Source organism: Emys orbicularis, chromosome 19 (genome assembly GCF_028017835.1).
Source record: "Emys orbicularis isolate rEmyOrb1 chromosome 19, rEmyOrb1.hap1, whole genome shotgun sequence".
NCBI lineage: Eukaryota > Metazoa > Chordata > Testudines > Emydidae > Emys > Emys orbicularis.
Window position 1 is genome coordinate 22,555,047 of NC_088701.1, and position 22,217 is coordinate 22,577,263.

At 65.8% G+C, this 22,217-nt stretch overlaps 2 protein-coding genes across 2 annotated transcripts; both read left to right on the top strand.

Moving 5' to 3' along the window:
* Positions 1-1,416: 1,416 nt before the first annotated feature.
* Positions 1,417-16,745, top strand: TIMELESS (timeless circadian regulator). The gene is made up of 29 exons (XM_065419446.1): positions 1,417-1,513; positions 2,006-2,159; positions 2,688-2,802; positions 3,329-3,391; positions 3,575-3,676; positions 4,095-4,250; positions 4,630-4,766; positions 6,115-6,202; positions 6,505-6,681; positions 6,945-7,162; positions 7,551-7,654; positions 8,172-8,341; positions 8,730-8,858; positions 9,376-9,527; positions 9,681-9,778; positions 10,089-10,209; positions 10,629-10,830; positions 11,273-11,424; positions 11,847-11,932; positions 12,066-12,189; positions 12,548-12,630; positions 12,802-12,944; positions 13,484-13,688; positions 14,033-14,101; positions 14,515-14,633; positions 15,530-15,722; positions 15,872-15,929; positions 16,237-16,319; positions 16,651-16,745. Exons 1-29 carry the CDS (start codon positions 1,417-1,419, stop codon positions 16,743-16,745), a joined length of 3,693 nt encoding a protein of 1,230 aa, XP_065275518.1.
* A 4,123-nt stretch (positions 16,746-20,868) lies between these two features.
* Positions 20,869-21,631, top strand: APOF (apolipoprotein F). The gene is made up of 2 exons (XM_065419248.1): positions 20,869-20,884; positions 20,971-21,631. The coding sequence occupies exons 1-2, from the start codon at positions 20,869-20,871 to the stop codon at positions 21,600-21,602; spliced, it is 648 nt and encodes a 215-aa protein (XP_065275320.1). The 3' UTR covers positions 21,603-21,631.
* The last annotated feature ends 586 nt before the right edge of the window (positions 21,632-22,217 follow it).

Sequence of the window (22,217 nt, forward strand, 5' to 3'; positions counted from 1 at the left end):
TCCCTCTTGGGCCCTTAGATTCACATCTGTACTGGAGGGAAGGGGGGCTGTTCCCCTGGGGGGGTGTTGCTGCTGTTTGGGTGTCACTCCTGAATCTTGGCCAGGCTGCATCACCCGGGGGACCATCCGGCCCGGGATCCCGTCTCCGCTGAGGGCAGGTGCAAAGGGCCGTTTCCTTCGGGCCGTGGTAGTTAGTGGGTGGATTGTGGCCTGGAGCTCTCGGCTGTTTTTTAATGCCCGGTCCTGCTCCGTGCTTGACCTCGGTGATCTCCTGTGGCTGCGAGTTCCACAGGCTCACAGGGCTGTGGGGATGGGGTGGGGAACAGCCTTTCCTGTTCGCAGGTTTGAATTGGCCTGTTGGAAGGACAGCCTGGTTGTGACACACGTAGCTAACAGCCAGGCCCCCGGCTCTGGGCAGGGAGTGAGGGGTTGAGTGGGCAGAGCAGGGGCCTGGGAGCCAGGACTCCTGGGTTCTTCCCTTGACTCCTTGTGTGATCCCAGGCGGGTCGCTTCCTCTCCCGGGGCACTGTGTCCCGGTAGCACCCGGCTCGGGAGCGGGAAGCGACCTGCTCCCGAGCCACAGGGCTGTGGGAACTGTCAGGGGCTGTGCTCCAGGGCAGGGAGTGAATGTCCCTGTTCTGCGGCTGGGCCCCAGCGTGGGGGGGCGGGATGGGGGAAGCTGGAGGTGCTAATGGGACAGCTGCCACGTGTCTCCATCTGCCAGGGAGCCGGCTCCGCGTTGCTTAGCAGGCCACCTGAGCCTGCTGCCTTCGTCCTGGTCTCCAGGGCACCGGGCGTTGCTTCCATAGCAACTCCCCCGCCGGCAGCCGGGCTGTGGGGGGAGGGCTCCTCCCCAGAGATGGGTGTCGTGGGCTGGTCCCCCAGGCTTGCCGCTCATTCCAGCGCTTGGCAGCTCCCCAGTGCCTGCCTGTGCGTCCGCGTCCCGTCCTCAGCTGGGTCTTTGCTCGCTGCTGGGTTCACAGGGAGCGGGGACTAGTGGTTAGAGTGGGGGGGCTGGCAGCCAGGACTCCTGGGTTCCGTCCCTGGCTTTGGGAGGGGAGTGGGGTCTAGTGGTTGGTGGTGGGGGGGAGGGGGTTGGGAGTTGGGATTCTTGAGTTCTACCCCCTAGCTGTGTTCCTGGATCACTGCATGACCCTTGATATGTCACTTAATCTTGCTTTGCCTCAGTTTCCCCACTTGGTCATGGAGGGAGAGTGATTTCCACCTCCAACCCCTCATGACTGCTGGCGAAGGGCTCGGAGACCCTGGGGCGGCTGGTGCTGTAGATGTGCGAAGGGCTGGAGTGAGCGGTGGGGCTGGCGGGTCCCGTCCTGGGCGGTGGCGGGAGGCCTCACTGGCTCTGTCCTTGCAGGTTTGGCTCTCTGGCCGCTCCCTCTTCTAGCCGGGCCGGGATTTATGGACTTGTACATGATGAACTGCGAGCTCCTGGCAACGTGCAGCGCCCTGGGCTACTTGGAGGGGGACGTGTACCACAAGGAGCCCGACTGCTTGGGTACGCCGGCGAGGGGCCAGCCCAGAATGGGGGGCTGACTATCGCTGAGGCTGTGGGGAGCCAGTCCCTGGGTGGGAAGATCCTTGGCTCACCAGGCCGACCCGGGAGGGGATGGCTGGGTTCCTGGTCTCGAGCTGCTCCCCGGGACTCCTGGGTTCCAGTCCCTTCTCCTCTCCGTGCCTTCCTTTCCCCAGTAGGGGGGTGCTGACCGACCCTTTCCCCCTCACTGGGTGCTTGAGAACTTTCTTAAAAGGGTAATGACCCTCAGCTCTGCCCTTCCCCTGACCCCAAAGGAAGAAGCGCCCCGCCTGAAGGGTGTTTCAAAGCGGCTTCCATCCCAGCCACTGCGTGGTCCCTTTGGATGCGCCCAGCTCTGCGGGGGAGGAGACCGGCTGCTTGTGTGGGCAGGGCCGGGACTCTGTGTGGGTGGGGCAGAGAAGCCAGGCTGGGCGCTTGTGGGGGTCACACCCTCTGCTCCCCCCCCTCCCCCAGAGAGCGTGAAGGATTTGATCCGTTACCTGCGCTATGAGGATGAGACGCGGGACGTCCGCCAGCAGCTGGGCGCGGCCCAGATCCTGCAGAACGACCTGCTGCCCCTCATCGCCCAGTACCCACAGGACAAGCTGCTCTTCGACGCTGTCGTTAGGTACGGCCCCACGGTGTCCACTCCCAGCCTGCGGGCTTCTCTGCCCAGCCTGGCGCCAAGCCACATGGCTAGTGTCCCTCCGGGGGGGTGGGGGGAGTGCGGTGTCTTATAGCTACAGTGTCCGTGCTGCTCTGGGCTCATATCGGAGGAGGCAGACGCAGGAAACTGTAGGATCCTGTGGCGGGTAGTTCCACAGTCTGGGACAATCTGTCTCCCCCACGCGGGAGCGTTGCCTGGGTCCCAAGGAGCAGAACTGTCGGCTCCAGTCCCTGTTCTGGAGCTCCTGGGTGGCTGCGGTGCAGAGGGCTGGGCTGGGAGAGGAACCCACAGCCCTGGGTGGGTGAGCCGGGATTGAACCTGGGACCTCTGGATCTAAATCCCAAGGCTACAGCAAGCTTGTTGGCCTCCAGCAGGCGCTCTGCCGGGTCCTGCACCTGGCGAGAAGTCGCTCGAGAGCTGGGTGGCTGCGCCCCGGGGGGTGCCGGAGGCTCCTGCCATGTCTGTGTCCCCCCCCGTCTCCCCCCACAGGCTGATGGTGAACCTGACCCAGCCGGCCCTGCTCTGCTTCGGCAAAGTCCCGCACGACCCCGGCTCCCGGCACTGCTTCCTGCAGGTTGTGTCCTACCTGCAGGCCTACAAAGAGGTGAGGCTGCCTGCCCTCTTCCCCCCTCCCCCCCCCCCGCCCGGGATAACAGGGCTGTGGGGAAGGGGGGCAGCTGCCCCCATCCCAGCGGGGGGTGAGCCAAGGTGGCCCTGTTAGTTAAAAGTAGCCACCTGTCCCAGTCTGACACAGGGCTGAATGGCGGGAGGGGGGTGGTCACAGAGATCCATGGGTCTTTCCAGCCCTGGATGCCCCCTTCATGCCACCGGGAGGAGTGGGGGGCCTCTGGGTGACTGGGAAATCCGTGTCCAGGTGCCCGGAGCTAAAATTACCCTTCTCCGCCCCCTGGCTGGCTGCTCCCCCCCAGAGCTGGCCACCTTTTACTGGGGCTTCCTGCGCCCTGGAGCCGGAAGGGTAGGTACAAGGCCTGTCTGCCTTTAAGCTCCCCCTGCTGGCTCTGCATCAGCCAGCGTAACCCTGGCATCCCGGGGCCATACCCCTTCCGCCCCATGCCACAGGGGGCGCTCTCCTCCCGGCCCCGGCCCTCATGCTGGGTTCTCCCCGCCAGGCGTTCGCCAGTGAGAAGGTGTTCGGGGTGCTGAGCGAGAAACTCTACGACCTGCTGCAGCTGGTGAGTGTGGCCCCGGCCTGCGGGGAGGGGGGTGGGAGGGGACGGCAAGGGGAGTCTGGCACTGAGTCAAGTGCCTAATTCCCATAGGCCACATAGGATGGGCCCCAAACCTGCCCCCGGGGGGCTGGGATGAGCTGGGAGGCAGCGGGTTTCCATCAGTCGCTTTCTCATTGGTCCCCCCAGGACTGGGAGCAGAGGCAGGAAGAGGACAACCTGCTGGTCGAGAGAATTCTGCTGCTGGTGCGGAACGTGCTTCATATCCCCGCCGACCCCGAGGAGGAGAAGGTAATGTTGGGGGGGGGGCTGATCCCCTGCTCAGGGGGCGTGGGGGCTGATCCCCCTGGTGGGCAGGGGAGGGGTCTCCGTCTCCTTGCCACGTGTGGCTGGCGAATGGCCAGCAGCCCTGGTGTGAGGAGGAGGGCTGGGGGGAGCTGCTCTCACTGGAGGCAGTCTGGGAGGGGCGGAGTGTGTGTGTGGGGGGGGTTGTCATCTCTTGCAGCCGGTTCTCGCTCCCCGCGTGGGGGGCAGGTAGCGAGTTCCGGGATCTCCCCACTGGGACACCGTGCCCTGGGGAAGGGTGGGAGATGCCAGGCTCTGCTCTTGTGTGGCGTGAGCTCCCCCCGGTGGCGGGGCGGTAGCCAGGGGAGGCTGGAGGCTGGGCCCCTGCCCCACGCTCAGCCCCACACCCCTTCCCGTGTGCCAGAGCGTGGACGACGACGCCAGCACCCATGACCGGGTGCTCTGGGCCATACACGTCAGCGGCATGGACGACCTGCTGAAGTTCCTGGCCAGCTCCTCGGCCGAGCAGCAGTGGGGCCTGCACGTGCTGGAGATCATCTCGCTGATGTTCAGGGACCAGGTGAGCCCGGGTGGGGAGCGGGGGGCCTGAGACAGGAGGGCGCCCCCCCGCTGTACTCCTGGGTTGGAAGCTGGCTGGATTCATCCATTTCCGGGGGGTAGGGAGGGAAGCGATGCATGTTTTTTGGGGGCAGAACATACGGCAGCCAGTTGTGCCAAGGGGCTGGGGGACCACACCTTTGTGCACGGGGGTGTTGGCATCTCTCCAAGAGGCCCAGCACGGAGCCCCTGGCAGCTGGCCTCACCACCCCACCCGCAAGGAGTCTCAGCGGGGCCTTCACCCTGCCCCCCAGCCCGGTGGAGCAGTGCCCTCTGGGATATGTAGTCCCCCAGGGGTGGCCGTATTGTAGGATGGGCAGGTCACCAGCCTGCTGTCCCAGCAGGATCCGGAGCAGCTGGCGGCCACGGGGCAGGCCCGCCCGGCCAAGGAGCAGGCGGCAGACGTGCGGGACCTGGAGGTGCTGCGGCAGAGGGAGCTAGCAGAGAGGAAGAGCCGGGCGTTCCAGCGAGGGAGCAGGTGAGCTGGGGCTGCAGCTGGCTCCCTGAGGCACGGGGAAGGAGGCTGGGGGATCAGGTGCCTCCCCTCGGAGAAGTGGGCTCGACACCGGCCTGGCGACACGAGTTTGGGGCTCCATACACCATCTAGATCTCCATGGTGTGCTGTTTGTGCAGTGGGCAGCCGCTAGCAGGGGGCTGCAGGTTGGGTTTAGGGGGGAGCACAGGGCTGAGGTAGGAGGGGGCTGCAGGTCGGGATTGAGGGGCATGGGCAGAGCTGAGGGGAGGGGGGAACCCAGGGCAGGGCTAGCAGGGGGCTGCGGGTCGGGGTTGAAGGGCACGGGCAGAGCTGAGGGGAGGGGGGAGCCCAGGGCTGGGCTAGCAGGGGCTGCGGGTCGGGGTTGAGGGGCACCGGCAGGGCTGTGGGGAGGGAGCCCAGGGCTGGGCTAGCAGGGGCTGCGGGTCAGGGTTGAAGGGCACGGGCAGAGCTGAGGGGAGGGGGGAGCCCAGGGCTGGGCTAGCAGGGGCTGCGGGTCGGGGTTGAGGGGCACGGGCAGAGCTGTGGGGAGGGGGGAGCCCAGGGCTGGGCTAGCAGGGGGCTGCGGGTCGGGGTTGAGGGGTACGGGCAGAGCTGTGAGGAGGGGGAAGCCCAGGGCAGGGCTAGCAGGGGGCTGCGGGTCAGGGTTGAAGGGCACGGGCAGAGCTGAGGGGAGGGGGGAGTCCAGGGCGGGGCTAGCAGGGGGCTATGGGTCGGGGTTGAAGGGCACGGGCAGAGCTGAGGGGAGGGGGGAGCCCAGGACGGGGCTAGCAGGGGGCTGCGGGTCGGGGTTGAGGGGCACGGGCAGAGCTGTGGGGAGGGGGGAGCCCAGGGAAGGGCTAGCAGGGGGCTGCGGGTCGGGGTTGAAGGGCACGGGCAGAGCTGAGGGGAGGGGGGAGCCCAGGGCGGGGCTAGCAGGGGGCTACGGGTCGGGGTTGAAGGGCACGGGCAGAGCTGTGAGGAGGGGGGAGCCCAGGGCTGGGCTAGCAGGGGGCTGCGGGTCGGGGTTGAAGGGCACGGGCAGAGCTGAGGGGAGGGGGGAGTCCAGGGCGGGGCTAGCAGGGGGCTATGGGTCGGGGTTGAGGGGCACGGGCAGAGCTGAGGGGAGGGGGGAGTCCAGGGCGGGGCTAGCAGGGGGCTATGGGTCGGGGTTGAGGGGCACCGAACTGTGCAGGAACTGCTCTGGCCCACCCTTCTCCTGCCCCTCAGTTCAGAGGGCACCGCATTCCTGTGTGCCAGAGGCTGCTGCCTTCGGGGGGGGGGGGGGGGGGGGCGCTGCAGCCCATCTTCTTCCCCCCCCTCGCCTGGCTCACCCCAACCTCTGTGCCCCCAGGCACTCCCGGTTCGGCGGCTCCTACGTGGTCCAGGGGCTGAAATCCATCGGCGACAGGGACCTCGTGTTCCACAAGGGGCTGCACAACGTAGGTGCCTTCTGCCCACGCCTGGCCGGCCTTACCGGGGGGAGGGGAGCTCTGTGTATGTTTGGGGGGGGTGACGGATGGGGGGGCTCTCCCTTGGGAGCTGAGGAAGGAGCAGGGCTGGAGGAAGGCAGCAGAGACTGATCCGACAGCTCCGTGGTGGCCCGAGGCCATTTGGATCCCATGTGCCTGGGGGCTGGGACATAGACCGGACCCTGTGGATCCGGGACAGAGCGATCGGGAGGGGCGGGAGGGCTGTGGATGGGATGTTCCTCTCCTCACTCTTCCCCCCCACCCCTCCGCAGCTGAAGGAGCACAGCCACGACCTGGGCAAGGAGCCGCGGCGGGTCCCCAAGCGCCGGCAGCTGGCCCGGGAAGCAGAGCCGCGCCGGCGCTCGGCCCTCAACGTCCGCCTCTTCCTGCGGGAGTTCTGCGGAGACTTCCTGGAGAGCTGCTACAACCCCCTCATGCGCCTGGTCAAGGTGAGCGCGGGCGGTGGTCGCAGCAGCACCGGGCCCCCCCGGGCACAGCTGGGAGCCTCTGACCCCAGCTGGGCAGCTTCCCCTGCCCTCTGGGGGACAGTGATGCAGGGGGCGTTGGGGTGGGGGGCAGCTCAGGGGTTGGCTATTCAGCATCACTAGCTCCAATCCCGTCAGCGCCCCTGGAGCAGCATGGGAGGGTCTCGGGGGTGGGGGCTGGGCAGGAGGGTCCCCGCTGCCCCCCCCAACCTGTATGTGCTCCCCAGGACCAGCTGCTCCGGGAGAAAAGCCAGCAGCATGACGAGACCTACTACCTGTGGGCCATGGCCTTCTTCATGGCCTTCAACCGCGGCCGGCGCTTCCGGCCCGAGCTGGTGTCCGAGACGGTCAGCGTCCGCGCCTTCCACTTCATCGAGCAGAACCTCACCGCCTACTACGAGGCCATGCTCCTGGACAAGAAGGAGGCCACGTCGTGGGCCAGGCGGTGAGCAGGGCGCCCGGCCGCCCCTCTCCACTGGGCCTGGGGGGGCGCTGAATGGGACCGGAACGGCCCAGTGCAGGGAGGGAGTGTGGTTTAGTGGTTAGAGCTGGGGGGGCCGGGAGCCAGGGGAGGGGAGGGGGGGTGTCTAGTGGCTTAGAGAAGGGGGTGGAGCTAGAAGCCAGGATGCCTGGGTTCTTTCCCCAGTTCTCAACTCCAGGAGTCCTCGGTTGACTCCCTTCACCCTCTGCCTGTCACCTGCCACCTTACCCTCCCCTGGGGGGCCAGGGGGGCCGTGTCCCGCCCCCCCCCACACACACACACCTGAGCTAGGTGCCAAGAGCGGCTGCCCAAGGGGGGGCACTCTCCTGACCAGCCTCTGCTCCGTGCCCAGAATGCACCTGGCCCTGAAGGCCTACCGGGAGCTGCTGACCACGGTGCAGGAGATGGATCGCTCCCCGGACGAGGCCGTGCGGGAATGCAGCAAGATCATTAAGAGTGAGTGCACCCCCGGGCCAGTCCCCACCCCCCCAGGCACTCAGCCCCCACCCCCACCCCTTGGAGCCAGCTGGGGGGAGGGGGTTGCTCTTAACTGGGGCTCCCAGCCCCTCGGTACTGGGCCCCCCAGCTATGACATGGGGTGACATGGTCATGGCTGCCCTGGGGCTGGATCGGGGCCAGCTCCCCCTTGAAGGGGGAGGTCCCATTCCCCACCGCCCTGAGCCAGCCAGTCCCCACCCTGGGGCCGGATGGGAGCTGGCACCCCCTAGAGGAGAAAGGCCTGGTGCCCCATCTCCTACCCCCTTTCCCCAAACCAGCCAGTCCCCTGCCCTGCAGCCAGATCGGAGCCAGCGCCCTCTAGAGGGAAAAGCCCCCCCCCCCCCCACCTCATTCCCCTAGGCTGCCCAGCCCCACCAGTCCTGTGTCAGCCCCTTTGCCTGGTGGGCGCTGCCCCCTGGCCAGGCCAGGGCGCTCGCTCACTCTCCCTTGCTGTGACGCGCTCCACCCACCCCAGATAACATCTTCTACCTGATGGAGTACCGGGAGCTCTTCCTCGCTCTCTTCCGCAAGTTCGAGGAGAGTCGCCAGCCCCGCTGCTTCCTGCGGGACCTGGTGGAGACCACCCACCTCTTCCTCAAGATGCTGGAGGCCTTCTGCCGAGGCAGGAACAACCTGGTGGTGCAGGTAGCTGGGGAGGGGGCGGGCTGGGCTGGGGGGAGGTGCTTCGGGGGGGTTGTGTCTGGGGGGGGCACCTGCTTATTTGCCCCCCTTGGACAGGGGGAGGCACCACTGATCTGACCCAGGGCCATGCTAACCCCTCTCTTTCCCCCACCCTCCCCGGGTGGGTACAGGGGAAGCGGGGCTGGCCCCTGGTTTGGCCCACGGCCCCCACATTTCCCCCCCAGCTGTGGCCAGCTCTCCCTTACCTGACAGTCACTCCTAGTGGCCGGCAGGGGGCGCCAGAAGCTCGGCTTCCTGTGTGCCTCGGGGCAGGGGGTTCGGTCCTGGGGTCTGCCAGCCGTACAGGGGGAGCATTGCGGGGGCCTCTCACCGCGCCATCTCCTCCCTGCAGAGCAAAAGGGTGAGGAGGAAGAAGCAGCCCCGGGCCGGCCGGGCAGCCCCCCCTGCACAGCCCCGTGCCCCCCAGGAGCTGGAGGAGCTGTGGCCCAGCCTGGCGGAGCAGCTCGGCGCCTGCGCCCAGGTAGGAGGGGGCAGCGCCTGGGGTCCCTGCGCGGTCTGGGTCAGGGCTGCCCTGGGGGACCCGGCCCAGCGTGGCTTGGGCATCACCGGGGGTGTGGCCTTGTCGCATGCACAGGCCACGCCCCTTGTGGGCCACGCTAGGTGGCAGGGGAGTCTGTGGGGCCCCCCTGGTGTGGGCATCTGGGGCAACCGTGAAAGTGCAGCTGCATCCCCATAGTGTTGGGGGGGCAGGACAGGCGCCCGTCCCCAGGGACCAAGGTGGGCTGAATCCATGGGGGGTGGGGGGTGCTGCTCTGGGGGGCTGAGCCCACCAGGGGTGGGGGGCCTGGTTCAGTGGCGGCAGGTGGCATTCTGGGGGGGCTGGGCTCAGTGGGCTGGTGCCCCCCTGCCTGGGGCCAGCCCCCCAATGGGACATGGTGCTGTTCTGTGGTACCTCTGTGGGCAGGGCTGGATCTGGTCCCTCCCTGCCAGGCACTGAGTCACCCCAGCCTCTCCCCCGCCCCCCACTTCCCTGCCAGGGGGCTGAGCCCCTCCCGGAAGACGTGGTCCCCTTCGACGCTGCCTCGGAGACCCCGGTGGAGGAGCAGCGAGCGGAGGCCATGGTGCGCATCCAGGACAACCTGCTGGGCCGCCGGGCGCCGGCCGCCCTGACCCTGCTCCGCTCTGCCAGGTACTGCCGCCGGCCCCGCTGGGGGTCACCAGGGCGATGCGCCCACCCGCCGTCGGTGCTGGGGGGGCTGTGGGGACCCCCGGCCGATGGGTCGCGCGGGGGCCTCTCACTTCCCCAGCACCCCGGCCCGACCTGTCTGTGTCCCCTTCCCAGGGAGGTGTGGCCCGAACAGGACGTGTTCGGCTCCCCGCAGGCAGCCCTGGACGAGGAGATCCAGCTGCTGAGACAGATTCTCTTCGCTCCTCTTCCTCGTGAGTATCCTTGCCAGAGGATGGGGGGGGGGGTGTCATTTTTTGGGGGGGGTCCTCTCCCATCACCCCAGTGCCGCCTCCCCACACACAAAGCCTGACTGCTCCAGCCTGGCTCAGTCCAGCCATTCACCCCCCCACACACAGCTGGGAGCCCTGTTAACCCCAGAGTGCCCGGGCTGGGCGTGGGCAGGCCCCGCTGCGGGGTGGTGCTGGGTGGGCAGCCCCGGGGTAAGGAGCCGGCTGTGTGTGCTGCCGTCGACTCCCTGGTGGTGCCGCGTCCCCGTCATCCCTGGGTGTCTGGACATTGCAGGGCAAGCGGCGCCCGAGGTCGAGGAGCCGGGGGAGGAGGAGGAGGAGGAGGAGGTGGAGGAAGAACTGGCGTCTGTCCAGGTGTCGGAAAAAGAGTTCAACTTCCTGGATTATCTGAAACGGTGAGTGGGACGCGCCAGTGGGAGGTCGGGTCAGGGCAGCAGGGCTGGGACACGCTCTCTCCAGGAGGCCAGCTGGGCCATGTAGGTCGAGGTGCCCTGGATCCTAACGCTGGGTACACTGAGCCCCTGGGCTGGGCAGAACATCTCCGGCTGGCAGGCGCTGTCACCCTGTGGGGTGACTCTTGGGCATGTGGAGGGACTTGGGGGGCAGGCAGGACTCCTGGGTTCTATTCCTGGCTCTGTGTGGCTATGAGCAAGTCGTTTGCCTGCTCTGTGCCTCGGTTTCCCCATTGGGTACAGGGAGGCTGATCCTTGCCTCTTGGAAGCTAAGCTGGGGGGGAAGGGGCCCCGTCCCTCGGCTGAGCTGTCCCATGATCCTTTGCTCACTCACCTGTGTGTTGGGGGCTGGTGGGGGCCAGGTTTGCCAGCGCCAGCGTGGTCAAGGCCTACGTCCTGCTGCTCCGGGGCTACCGGCAGAACAGCGCCCACACCAACCACTGCGTGGCCAAGATGCTGCATCGCATCGCCTACGACCTCAAGATGGAGGCGCTGCTCTTCCAGCTCTCCGTCTTCTGCATCTTCAACCGCCTGCTCAGCGACCCCTCGGCCTCCGCCTACAAGGTGAGGGGCCCCTGGGGAGCCGCCCCAGGCAGGGCCCGCCCTTCACCAGGCTACGCCTGCGTCACCAACCCGCCAGCAGGGAACAGCCAATGCCGGGGAGAGGGGCCTCGAACCTCCACGCTCCCCTGTCAGTTAGAGCAGCCTTAGGGCTGCTCTAAGCTAAGCCCCGCTCCCTGCAGGCCCAGGGAAGCAGAGAATACCCATGATGCCATGCATAATCTTCCTCTCCCCTCTGCACTTGCGCTGTGCTAGCCCATTACGCTCCAGCTACGGAGATAACAGCCCTGCTACTGCTGCCTCCAATGGAGCTGCTCTGTTGGCTCAAGCGGTCCAGGCCCATGCGTTCAGTCCAGAAAGGTTCCCAGTTTGGTGCTGGGGAAAGGGGGGTGTTTATGGCGCCGTGAAGCCTCTAACCACCCCACCCCACCCCCTGCCTTCCCAGGAGCTGGTGACCTTTGCCAAGTACGTCCTGGGCAAGTTCTTTGCCCTGGCAGCCACCAACAAGAAGGTCTATGTGGAGTTGCTGTTCTGGAAGAGCACGGCCACCGTGCGAGAGATGACGGAGGGCTACAGCTCACTGCAGGAAGGAGAGGGGTGAGTCTGGGCTGAAGGCTGCCAGCTTGAAGGAGGCCCTGGGATGGGGTGGGGGTGAAGCGTTAAAGTCCTCTCTGTGTTACCCGTATTCTTGGCCCTGCTTGCTACTACTTAGAGCAGCCTTGGGGCTGCTCTCGCTTCTGCTCCGCTTCCCCTGGTGCAGTGCCCGCTTTGCTAGGGCAGGGGCAGCGCCCTGACACCAGCTGCACACGATCCCCAGGAGGCCCTGCGCACGGGGGCGGTTCTCAGGGGAGGGACATTGGCACCCCATTTAAGGCCGGTTTGCAGGACGGTGACCCTAGGGCAGGGCGACCCTCCTCCCCACCCCACGTGCTGCAGGCGGCTAGAGCCCCAGGGTCCCAGCCGAGGAGGGGAGGGTCTCCGACTCCAGCAGCACCTCACCGGGTCTCTGCTTCCCCCAGCTCTGGTGCCCGGAGGGCCCCCAAGTGGACTCCGCAGGAGGAGGAGGAGCTGCGGGAGCTGTACCTGAAATACAAGGGAGTGGAAGGTACCAGCCGTCTTGTTAATGACCCGCCGGGGCGTCTGGGTTCGGGGGAGCTGCCCAGGACTCCTGGGTTCTGTCCCAGCTCTGAGAGGGGAGTGGAGGCGTTTTTTGTAACCGCGCCCTGGCCTCTCCCCAGGTGCGGATGTCGTCGGCAGCATCCTCGCACACCTGCGGGCTCCCGGCCGGACCCGGAAGCAGGTCGTCAAGCAGCTGGTGCGGCTGGGGCTGGCCGAGAGCGCGAGGGATTTCCCGCGGGAGAGGTGGGTGCCCCCTGGGCCTCTCGGGAGCTGAACGGCAGGGGCTGGGGGGGGGGGCAAGGGGGAGCCCCGAGCCGGCCACAAAGTGAAAAGAACCCAGCGTCCGTGCACTGGGGACTCTGCGTGGCAGGGACAGTAAATCCCCTGCTCTCTGCATGGGGGGCGGGGGGTATCCAGGGGGAGGTGGGCACTGGGGTGAGGGGACTAGGAGCCAGGACTCCTGGGTTCTATTCTCAGCTGTGTCACTGATGCTCTGTGACCATGGGGGAGTCCCTCCCATCCCAGCGCGGTGCGATCCGTGGTTGGGGGGCGCGGGGGCTGGGCGTCCCTCCTGCCCCTGAGTGCCCGTGTTCTGGCCCAGGAAGGGGACGTGCCTCGTGCTGTGGACGGAGGAGCAGGAGCTGGAGCTGCAGCGGCTCTTCGAGGAGTTCCAGGGCGCAGACGGTAAGCGGAGGGACCCCGGGGGGCAGAACGGGGCAGGAGCAGATTGATCGAGGGGGGGGGGGGTCCCTGATCAGCTGGGACTCATTAACCTCCTCACCCCCTCGTATCCCTGCGCCCAGTGTAATGAAGGGGCTCTCCAGCCTGATGCGGAATCTCTCCGCCCCCCGGCAGATATCCTGGGTAACATCATGAAGCACCTCACGGCCAAGCGCTCCAAAGCCCGCGTCGTGGAGAAGCTTCTAAGCCTGGGGCTGGTGGCAGAGCGCAAGGAGCTGTACAAGAAACGCAAGAGGAAGCCCGGCCTGCCTGGCATGGTACAGCACTGTGTGTGGGGGGGGGGTGTCCCCCCTGCTGTCGGGGGCACACTCCCATTGCCCCTGCTGGGAGGGGTGGTCAGAGGGTAATTTCCCCCCCCCCCCGTTTGTGTGGGATGTGTTTCCGTGGGGCTGAGGCCTATGGGGGGGCTCTGAAGGCGCCCCCCCTGTCCTGGGGATCCCTTCCCAAATGGGTGCGGTTGCCTTCGCCGGCTTCTCTGGAGGGTCCCCAAGCACTTTATAGACCCTGATCCACCCCCAGCCATGCCCTGTCCCGAATTGTATGCATGGGGAAACTGAGGCATGGGGGGGGGCATGACTCACATGTTGATGGATAGAACCCAGGAGTCCTAGCTCCCAATGCTGCCCCCCCTCCGGCTCGAGCCCACTGGACCCTACTCCTTTATGATCAGATGCAGCTATGAGTCTGGGCTGGGCACCCTCTCTTACCCAGCTCCTCCCTTCTCCCCCCAATGGAGCCTGGGCAGGACCCCCCCGCTCTTGGCATATGACTTTACCGTCGCTCCCATCCCTTCCAGAGCGAGGACAGATCCCCGTGGGGTGCGGCTGGCCGGGAGGACTCTGCAGAGGAGGAAGAGGAGGAGAGCGACAGCGAGGAGGAGGCCTGGGAGGAAGGGGGCGCAGGTGACAGGGCCGCAGACGAGCGCCAGGAGCAGGGCAGCAAGAACCAGCTGGCGCTGGAGCAGGACGTGCAGGGCCTGGCGCGCCGCCTGAGGCAGGGAGGTGAGGAGCACGCTGGCTCCCCCAGTGGCGGCGGCGCACCCGTGAGCGCCTCCTGCTGGCCTGGGGAGCTGTTGGGTGGGGCATGCGGGCTGCTGCTTGGCTGGGGGCCACTGGGCCTCTGTTGGGGGTGGGATGGGGGGCAGCGAATGCCGGCTGCCTCGGCTCCTTGGCCCAGACACACAGAGGTTAAGGCCTGTGCCCGCACTGCCCCCCCCAACCCCAGAGAGTGCAGCCCCACGGCTCCTTAAAGGGGCCACTGCCCGCTGGGATCCCTGGCTTGTGAGTCTCCAGCTCGGAGTGTTCCTGGGGCCATCTCTCACCTCCGCCCTCCCTTGTGCCTGCAGGCCTGGCTGGCTCCTTGCTGTGGCTTCAGAACTGCCTGAACCGAGCGGCCGAGGACCGGGAGGAAGATGGTTAGTACCCGCGGGGGGCAGGATCGGTGCTGGGAGGGCGGCTGGCGCCGGGCATGGCCCTGCCGCGCTCGGGAGATGCTGGCGGCTTCTCCCCGGGCTCCCGACATCGGCAGTGCCGCAGGGAAGGTCCCGGGGGGATGGCTCGTGAATGGGATCTGTTCCCTCCTGGGGCAAATGGGGGCACCCCAATACCAACTGGGGTGAGATGCTCCTTGGGGCCAGCCCGGGGCATCGGGAGGGGATCCATGTGCATCTCTCCCCTACGCTGCGCCCACGTGAGCCCCCCGAGTCCCCCGGCACTAGCACCCCCACCTGGCATTTCCCGGTTTCGAAGGATCCCCCGGCTGTAGCCCCGACCCCCCTCTCCCCCATGCGCGGGGCGGGTTCATCCTCACGGTGCCCCCTGTCCCCAGGCACCGCCCAGCCCGTGCCCTTGGTGCCGCTCTTGGAGGAGAACGAGGACGCCATGGAGAACCAGGGGTTCCAGAAGCTGCTGCGAAAGGTCGGGGTTCGGGCCCCAGCTAACGAGCAGGTAATTACCCCCTGTCAGAGTCCCCGGGCGACGCTCGGGAACTGCTCCCTACGAAGCCAGGCAGGACTCTGGGGAGCCTCCTCTCGGAGCAGACTGGCTCCAGGGCAAGACGCTTCCACAGCTTCACCCTCCTGGGTCTGACCTGGGAGCATTCAGCATATGCCCCTCCGTGCGCTTCCCCCAGCGAGTCTGCACCGGCGGGGTCCTGGGGCAGCCAGAGGGCCCTGCCCCCCAACTCCGCAGCCAGACTCGACTCTCAGCCAGACGGTAACACAGAAGGGTTATTAGACGACAGGAACACGGTCCAAACAGAGCTTGTAGGTGCAGAGAACAGGACCCCTCAGTCGGGTCCATCTTGGGTGGCCAGAGAGGCCAGAGCCCCGTCTGGGCCCCCTTCATTTCCCCAGCCAGCTCCAAACTGAAACTCGCCAGCCCCTCCTCTGCCTTTGTCTCTTTCCCGGGCCAGGAGGCCACCTGATCTCTTTGTTCTCCAACACCTTCAGTTGGCACCTTTGCAGGGGAGGGGCCAGAAGACAGGGTGTCAGCCATTCTCTTTGCAGACAGCATCACAGTGGCCCTCTAGGGCTCTGCAACAATCACCCCCTTATTCCACCACCAAGATACTTAAGAAATGCATAGGGGAAACTGAGGCACCCACACAGTATTCAGAGAAAACATTGAGAACATTCCCACTTCATCACGTTCCCCCCCCCCACACACACACACACACTCTCTCTCTTTCACTCACACACACACACACACTCTGCATTGTGAGGGTGGCTGGTATGTGCCCTGGGGCGGAGGGGAAAGGATGTTTTTTGGGGGGGGGGTCCAATCCACTGGGACACCCCCCCCCCGCGGCACTAACACTGTCGTCCCCCGTCCCCCCCCCGCAGGAATCCTTCTGGCGCATCCCGGCCAAGCTGAGCCCCGAACAGCTCCGGCGCGCGGCTGCCTCCATCGCCCAGGAGGAGCCTGAGGGGGAGGAAGGCTCCCCGGGGGGGCCGGACGCCGGCCCGGAGCAGAGAGCCCAGGCCCTGCAGACCTTGCAGCTGGCCCGGAGGAAGAGAGGGGCCCCAGCCGTGCCAGGTGAGCGATGGGTGGGTGTTGGCCTGGGAGGCTGCCCCAGGAGGCAGGGGACAGGCTGAGCAGTGGGGTGGGGGTGGGGGGACTGTTGTGTTGCGCGCGCACACCCCCTCCCCCCCCCCCGATGCTTTCACTTTCTTGTTCCATTTCAGAGGAGGAAACACCTGGCCCGGAGCAGCCACCAGCGTTCCCAGGGTCTGATCTGGAGAGGTGAGTCAGGGGTGGTAACCCCGCCCCCACCCAGGCTCTGTGCCCACACAGGACTCCTGGGTTCTGTCCCTGGCTCTGGGAGGGGGGTGGGGCCTGGTGGGACTGGGAGCCAGGACTCCTGCCTTTGACTCCCTTCTGCCTTGGGAAGTTCCTGCCGCTCTGTGCCTCAGTTTCCCCATCTCTAACAGGTAATGATGTCCCATCCAGGGGGGTTGAGGTCTAGTGTTCATAAGGGGCTGGGCTGGGGCGGGGAGCTGGGGGTCGGGGGTGCCGGGGTTGCCCCTAATCCCTTCCCTCGTCATCGCAGGGACTCTCCTGTCCAGTCGCAGCTGGGCCCCAAGCGGAGCCGTGTGATCCACAGCGACGAGGACGAGGACCCCGAAAGCCGAGGTCTCCGAGCGCCTCCCTCTGCCCTTCCCTGCAGCCTGCCTGGCCCTGGGTGCAAGAGCCGCCCCCCCCCCACACACACACACACACAGGGGATGGGCACTGGTGGCAGCTGCCGTCCGGGGGCACCCCGGGGCAGAGCCAAGTGGGGCCCCAGGTGCCCCCTGCTCTGGGGGGTGGGAGTAGCCTCTGGAGTGCTGACAGGCTGAGTGCGGGGCTCAGCTGGAGGGAGGTGCGGGGGGGCAGCCTGAGGGGACTGTGGGGTGGAGGGGGCTGAGCCGGGAGGGGGGTGGGGGACTCAGCCCTGAGGTCCCTCGTCTGTTCTCCCTTTCAGCTGCGGCGCCAGCCCAGCCGGACCCCAGCTCGGACGGGGAGGGGACACGGCCCCCCCGCCGGAGGAAGCGCCTGCGGATCGAGGAGGAGGATTAAAGGACACCCCCCCCCCCCCCCCTGCTGGAGGAAGCGCCTGCGGATCGAGGAGGAGGATTAAAGGGGCCTGGCCAGACCCCCCCCCCGTACGTCGCCTTGGCCTGCCCCCCCCCCCCCCCAAGGCTCCTCCAGACTGCTATCAGTATGACCAGCTGCTTCAGACACTCCCCTCCACCCGCGCCTGTCTGCCACGCACAGCCGGGGGGGGGGAGCGCTGGGGCCAGGCTGTAGGGGGCACAGACGTGGGGGGGGGGCACTGAGGAGCCAGCCCCTGCCCCTTCCCCTTCCTGGTTCCTTTTGCTTGTAATTCCCCCAGAGGGGTCACTTCCCCCCCACCCCGGGGGGGTGACGCGGTTTGAATTGGGTTCTGGGTTCCAAGGTTTGTCGCCCACAATGTGGTCCCGTCCCCCCCCAAGCTGCTGGTGTCATCAGGGTTAAAGGTCGTGATCCCCAAAGGAAGCAAAGGGCCGTGTGCTCCCTGGCGGGCTGGGGGCTGCGTCCCCATGTGTGGAGGGGACGTCCTTGGCCCTTCCCCTGGGGCGGCTGGGGTGGCTTAGCCAAAAGGGGGCCTAGGCTGTCCCACTCCCGGCCCTGGGCTAGAGCTGCCCTACCCCCGGCAGGGCCCAGCTCCTCTGGGCCAGGGCCCGGCTGGGCCCCGGATAAGCCGTGCCCTGCTGGGTGGGCACTGGGTCCTTCTGTCCCAGGAGATCCGGGGCGAGCCAGACAGGGAGGGGCATTAACTCCTCCCCCCCCCCCCCCATTCCCATACCTCATCCCCCAGCCCCCTTTGTGGTTTGACTTCCAGCAGGAGTTAACATCCACCCCCCACCCCCACCCCCGGTTTGTTTGCTGTGTCATTACGAATGGGCAAAGGCCAAAATAAAATGGGCTCAACCTTCCCTCTTGTCTCCCTGCTGCAGTGGTGTGGGGCAGGCCAGGGCTGCTGGGGCCGGGACGGGGGAGTGTGTGTGTGCCAGGACTCCTGGCTCCACGTGCGGGAGGGGAGCTGTGACAATGCGGTTCTGGCGGAACCCAACTGAGAGTGCCAACTCAGGACAAATTGCTCAAACAGGGCAGTTACAGCCCAAGGCTGGGGTTTTTTCCACCTCTAAGGCAAACCAAACCAGCCAGACTAAGAGGACTTCGGTCTCACCCCACTGGCTAACCGCAGGTCTCCCAAGCAATCTCCTTAGACACTCCAGTTTCCCAGTATCACCACCAGTGCCACTCGTTATGGGGACAAATGGTTATGAAAACCAATACCCCAGTAAAAGAAAAAGGTTCTCCTGATCCCAAAGGACCAAGCCCCAGACCCAGGTCAATATACAAATCAGATCTTACCCACAAATCACGCTGTTGCCAATCCTTTAGAATCTAAAATCTAAAGGTTTATTCATAAAAGGAAAAAGATAGAGATGAGAGCTAGAATTGGTTAAATGGAATCAATTCCATACAGTAATGGCAAAGTTCTTGGTTCAGGCTTGCAGCAGCGATAGAATAAACTGCAGGTTCAAATCAAGTCTCTGGAACATCCCCAGCTGGGATGGGTCCTCAGTCCTTTGTTCAAAGCTTCAGCTTGTAGCAAAGTCCCTCCAGAGGTATGAAGCAGGATTGAAGACAAGATGGAGATGAGGCATCAGCCTTTTATAGTCTTTTCCAGGTGTAAAAACACCTCTTTGTTCTCACTGTGGAAAATTACAGCAAAATGGAGTCTGGAGTCACATGGGCAAGTTCCTGCATACTTTGCTGAGTCTCAAGGCCTATCTGCCTTCTCTCAATGGGTCCATTGTATAGCTGATGGTCCTTAATGGGCCATCAAGCAGGCTAGGCAGAGCTAACACCAGTTTGTCTGGGATGTCACCCAGCAGCATAGCATAAGTTTGAAATACAGACAGTATAGAGCCAATATTCATAACTTCAACTACAAAACTGATACACACATATAGACAGCATAATCATAACCTGCAAACCATAACCTTGTCTTAGACACCCCATTTGACCCCCTTTATACAAGATTTGCGTGCCACTACAGGACCTTGGTTGCAACAATGATCTATATGGTCCCAGATTATATCAATAACGTCACAGGAGCGGAGGCCTGTTGTTCTCACCCCGGCTCAGATCTCCCCTCCCTAGCGTGTCCCGTCCCCGCCCCCAGCTGGAAGGGGCCCTGGCCCAGCCTGGTGACATTGCAGGGGGTGGGGGTTGACTTTTTTTTAATCAACAGCTGCACAAACAAGATGAACAGAGACCCTGGCCTGAACCCAGCCAGGGCAGGGGCGACGCCCGGGCCGGCCTCACCCAGATCCCTTGGCCCCTGCTGCCCTCCCCTCCCAGGGCCACTGCCTTGGCTCCCCAGTGCCCGTGGTGCCCGCCTTACCCTGTGTCTGCCTGCCCAGCGGACGCCCTGCCAGGGATCCCCAGGGGCCAGCCCCTGCCGAGGCCCTACTGCAGAGACAGAGCATGTGGGGGCTGCAGAGGGGAAGGCTCTCAGGCCGGCCCCTGGGAGGGGGGAGCAGGGACCGGAGGGCCGAGGCTGTTGCAATCAGTTGCCTGATAAGGGATCACCTGGCCTGGGGGCCTCCCCCAGGCGGGCTATAAAAGGGGCCAGGCAGGCTCTGGGCCAGGCATCCTGCCATCCCTCCTGGCGCCCAGGAGCTTCTGATCACGTCTGTGCCCAGGTGAGCGGAGGCTGTAACCCCCCTGCCTCGGTGGTTTGTCCCCACTGCTCTCGCTGCACGTTTACACGAGGCCTTCGCACCAGGGTTGGTCTCCGAACCCCAGCAGGGACCGGCAGGGGGCAGCTCTGTCATTGGGGGGGCGGGGGGAACTGCTATGGGCGTGCAAATCGGTGCCACTGAGCTGGGCGGGGGGGGGGAATGCCCCATTTGCCCATGGTGGGGTAGGAGTCGAAGTTGCCTGTGTCAATCAGACACACTGAGCTGTGTGGACCCATGTGGCTGAGCAGGGGGCGGCATTTGCCCCCTGCCCTGGGCTGCTGCTGTTGGCGGGGAGGGGAGGGGGGGCTCTTCTCCCATCTCAGGCAGCTCAGTCCCCCATGGGAATGGCCAAATTGGTGCCCACCAGCTTCACTCTTCCCTGGGGGCGGGGGGAGAATTCCACCCTGGTGCGTCATCCGACCCCCCTCGCCCCCAGTTTAGTGCAGCTGCTGCAACACTAGGAAATGAGGACCTGCTTTGCTGCCTGAACTCTCATATGTTGGGGGAACCTGCCCCCCCCATGCTCGGCTCCCGGGGGCCCTGGCTTATGGGCCCCCTTTGGGGATTCAAAGGGACGGCCGGTGCCCCTCAATCCCAACCTGCAGCCACCTGCTCTCCTGGGATAACGACGCCTGGTTCTTGGCTCGCACGTCCCACTGACGTGCTTTACAGTGGGGAAACTGAGGCCCAGGCCCGGGCAGAGCTGGGAATAGAAATCAGGCCTCCCAAGTTCCCGGCCAGTGCTGTGTTCACTAGGCTACGCTGCGCCCCACAGCTCTGCGGTCACCCCGACCCGCAGTCTCCTCTCCCAGCCAGGCACCGTGCATTTGAACCCCGGACTCCAGAGGCCAAAGGCTGGTCCCTCGAGCCCAGTTGTGCCAGTAGCCGGCGTCCCCTGCCGGAGGGTCCCCTGCTGCGGGGAGGGGCTCCCGATTTTTGTCTGTGACGTTTCCTCTTCAGCAGGGTCTGTGCTGCGCCCCCGAAGGACCGGCCCACCATGCACCACCCACTTCTCCGCTTCTGCCTCCTCCTACTGTGCCATGAGCTACATGGGCACCGGCTGCCCCCCACAGTCCCACCGGGAGGCGCCGCTGGGACCATCAAGCCCCCAGGGATGGAAGTCGCTCCCCTCCCCACTTCTCCCGACGCGCCCAGCTCCCATCAGGCCGCTGCCAGGGTGTTGCTTGACTCCCTCCCGGGGCGGCTTCCCCAGCCGGGGCTCCCACGGGTAGGGGTCTCCTGCCAGGACTTGCTGCCCGAGGCCCTGGAGGGTTTCTCCCAGCTCCCGCCGCTGCCCCAGACCCTCGCCAGCGCGGCCTTAGCCCTCTCCCTCCAAGGGGCTGGCTGCCCCCGTCAGGCCGAGGGGCTGGTGCTGCGGCTCTACGGGGCGGTGGGGGTGGATGATGCCAACGCGCTGCTGCTGGGGATAGCAGGACGCCCAGGAAGCCCCAGCCAGGGCAAGAGAGGCAGGACCGCCCTGCTCTTCAATGTGGATCAGCTGGCAGGGGTGGGCCCCCGGCGTTGCTCGGGCCTGGCCCAGATCGACAGCTCCCAGCTGCTGGGCCTGGTGGCCAGCACCCACACCACCTTCCCAGCTGCCGCCGTGGCCTGCCACAGGCTGGGCTCTGCCTGTGCCGGCGTGACCTCCAACGGGACCACCTCCTTCTCGGTGATCGGACAGCCCGGCGCCTACGCTCTGCCGGGCCGCGGGGTCCAGGCCTGGCTCCACCGGTGCCGCGGGGCAGGGAGGAAGCGGCGTGGGAGCCCGGAGGCCTGCAGCAGCGCGCGGGAGCGGAAGGTGCACGGCATACTGGAGTGGGTGCCCGTGGTCAGCACTTACTACAACGTGGGCACCAGCATCTACTACGCCTTCCAGAACTGCACGGAGCTGGCCAAGGAGCGGGGCATCGAGGCGGCCCTGGACCTGAGCTACGACGCCCTCCTGGGGCTCTTGGGCACGGCAGGGGGCAACTTGGGCGTCGGCGTAGCTGTGGGGCTGAAGCCGGCCGTCAAACTGGGGGTGCGGTCGCTGATCAGCTACTTCCGGCAGGTGGAGCCGGCCGACCCCCCGCCCACGAGCTCCTCCAGCCCCGTCACCACAGCCAGCTCCTTCGTGCCGCCATCGGTCTGGGTGTGAATAAAGCAGGGTGCTGCCCATTCTTTGAACCCAGTGCTGGTGTCCATGATGGGAGCGGCTGGGAGGGGGGGTGGGGAGGGGAGCTGGCTCACAGCCAGCCCAGCTGCATGCCCAGCCGGGGCCTCCACGTGCAACGAGTTTGGTGGGTCTCAGCCCAGGCCCTGGTGGCCGGCTCTCTCAGCCGCAGTGGGCACGGGGGCTGGAGTCACTCTGGCCAATTTCCAGCCCCCTGTGGGGTGCTCTGGGGAGGAGGGAAGGACCCCGCCCGCCACTTGCCAACTCAGCATGAGCACCTGTGCTTGAAATCGATAATGGGCATGTGATCTCCCGCCAGGGTTAGCCTGACCCAGGGCAGCCAGCTGCCACGAGTCGAGTCTAAAGATCAGCGGGTCTCAAAGGGGCCGGCCGGCCAAATTTCTCCCAGAATCATAGACTCAGGAGGTATCTAGTCCAACCCCCTGCTCAAAGCAGGACCAGGACCAACCCCAACTAAACCATCCCAGCCAGGGCTTTGTCAAGCCAGGCCTTAAAAACCTCTAAGGAAGGAGATTCCACCACCTCCCTAGGGAACCCATTCCAGCGCTTCACCACCTCCTAGTGACATAGTGTTTCCGA